The 2020-nt window shown below is 51.5% G+C and overlaps 1 protein-coding gene across 1 annotated transcript; it reads right to left on the reverse strand.

Annotated features, from left to right (window-relative positions):
• Positions 1 to 219: 219 nt before the first annotated feature.
• On the reverse strand, positions 220 to 1806 carry LOC126845454 (cytosol aminopeptidase-like). Its single transcript, XM_050584105.1, has one exon. The coding sequence runs from the start codon at positions 1804 to 1806 to the stop codon at positions 220 to 222; it is 1587 nt and encodes a 528-aa protein (XP_050440062.1).
• Positions 1807 to 2020: the final 214 nt, after the last annotated feature.

Consider the following 2020-nt stretch of genomic DNA (forward strand, 5'->3'; position numbering starts at 1 on the left):
ACAAGAAATCACTATGACAACAGCTATAACAAACGGCGCAAATTTTGTGAATTCAGTGTTTATATTTTTGGATATAAAATCATTCTCTTACTCAATATACAAAAAAATGTATATAATTATTAAAATAAAAACTAGCATGTGATTTGGCTTACAATCAATTTTTATAATATATAAATTAATATACAAATTTTGGGTCAATCATTTAAAATTTTAAAGAGATCATCTTCTTGTTGGCGACGGTGGTGGTGGTGGTGGGTCATGGGGACAAGACAACTGATAGATAAACTGCAGCAGGGTCCTTGTCATGCGCCCTGTAGCAAACTCTTTCCTCAGATACGGGTAAGTCACTTCGTCGGTGTTTTTACTGACTCCGGCCACATCGAGATGGACATAGTCCAGGTTGTCGATGAACTCGTTGGCGAACGCTGCGCTTTTTGGCAGATCGTCGAGCATCACACCGCCTTCTCCGAGTACTGCCACGTCGGCCAGCGGATCGTTGATCATCATCTGACGTTTGCGGTCGTACCTCGGAAACATCCACGTCCTGTCGCCCATCAACGCGCCCGCCCTCTCCAACTCCTTCCACAACTGGGGGCTGTTGGTGAACAACGGCGCAGCCAATTCTCCAAACACGCTGTGCACGATTTGACTGAGTGTGCACGCATGCACCACCAGCCGGGGGTTGGTGGAACTGGCGTACGCCAGTGTGTCGGCCATGGCCAGTCGACTCACGAATTTCGTGTGGTCAACGTGTACCGACCTTCCGCCCTGGACATGCAACACGTCGCTGGGATGCATGGCCGTGCCCGACGTGGAGCTCTCGAACAGCGGGATGTACGCGTTCACGTTGATCGGCAGGCTGAGTTGCGATATGCCCTTCATCACGCCGACGATGGTGGCGGCCGACGCTACGTGTCGCTTCTTGTAGGCCATGTCGTCGCATTCGCGCAAACACGCGCCGCCCGTGTCGAACGTGGTGGCGTGCGCGGTGAGCGCTATCGGTTTTTCGCTATCGTTGCCACCGGTGTAGCAGAGGACGGCGAATAGCGGTTGCTCGCACGATCCCTTGGACGCCTCGAGCAGCCCGTTCAGCTTCTTCGCTTCAATCCAGTCACGGTCTTGGATATCGACGGTGATGCCGCACGGACACAGCGTACGGATCATTTGTTCGGCGAAATTGTTGGGCGTCAGGATGTTGGCCGGGATCTCGGTGAGTAAGCGGGCCAGGTTTTGTACACCCCCGAACACGGTGCCCCTCTCGAAAAGCTCCCGGTCGTCTCTGTGGAGTGCCTCGACGGTCACGTTGGCGGTCTGGTTTTCCATCGACTTTGTGCCCTCGAACTTCCACGCGGCCAGTGTCGCACTCTCGGCCACTGTTTCCGGACAATTGAGGCCGTCCACGAAAACCTTTGTGGCGCCCTCGTCGGTCACCAGTACAACGGCCTTGCCAATTCCCTGACGTACGTTTTCCTTGCCCAGGTCCATGTACTCGTTGGCATCCATTCCCACGTCGGTCGGACCCAGGTTGGCCACCGCCAGATTTGGGTACTCCTTGTCCAGGTTGTTCAACAGCAACGCGTCGCCTTGTTTTACCCCAATGGACGCGACCAACTTTTCCAGGAGTCCGCCCAGCCGATCGTTAAACGCCGTCGCTTCTCTTGAGAACTCCATTGACGTGCCATTTTGGTACACGCCCAGCACGATACCACTTCGGGTACCGTGAGACTTGCACTCGGTCGAGTACGCCGAACGACCAAGAGCCGCACGGTATTGTCGAAAACAGTTACGAGCGGCTCTCGTTAGCATGTTAGTGTCAAACATTTCGCATGATCTCTATTAAACAATTTTTAAAAATAAACGCCGACCATTAACAGTCCGTCTGCGTTACGACAGTGTTGTGTGTTTTCTACTAAAATTATCGTTATATTAAGTCGAATAACAGCGAATTTTTTCTAATCGGCCGTACATAAAACACACAGATGCATTTATTTTGTTATTTACATTTATCCCATCGGACTGT

This window comes from Adelges cooleyi, unplaced genomic scaffold (genome assembly GCF_023614345.1).
Source record: "Adelges cooleyi isolate 19-005CV unplaced genomic scaffold, UGA_ACOO_1.1 ACOO_flye_CR_arks_rails_tigmint_CR_PRNA_787, whole genome shotgun sequence".
NCBI classification, from domain to species: Eukaryota; Metazoa; Arthropoda; class Insecta; order Hemiptera; family Adelgidae; genus Adelges; species Adelges cooleyi.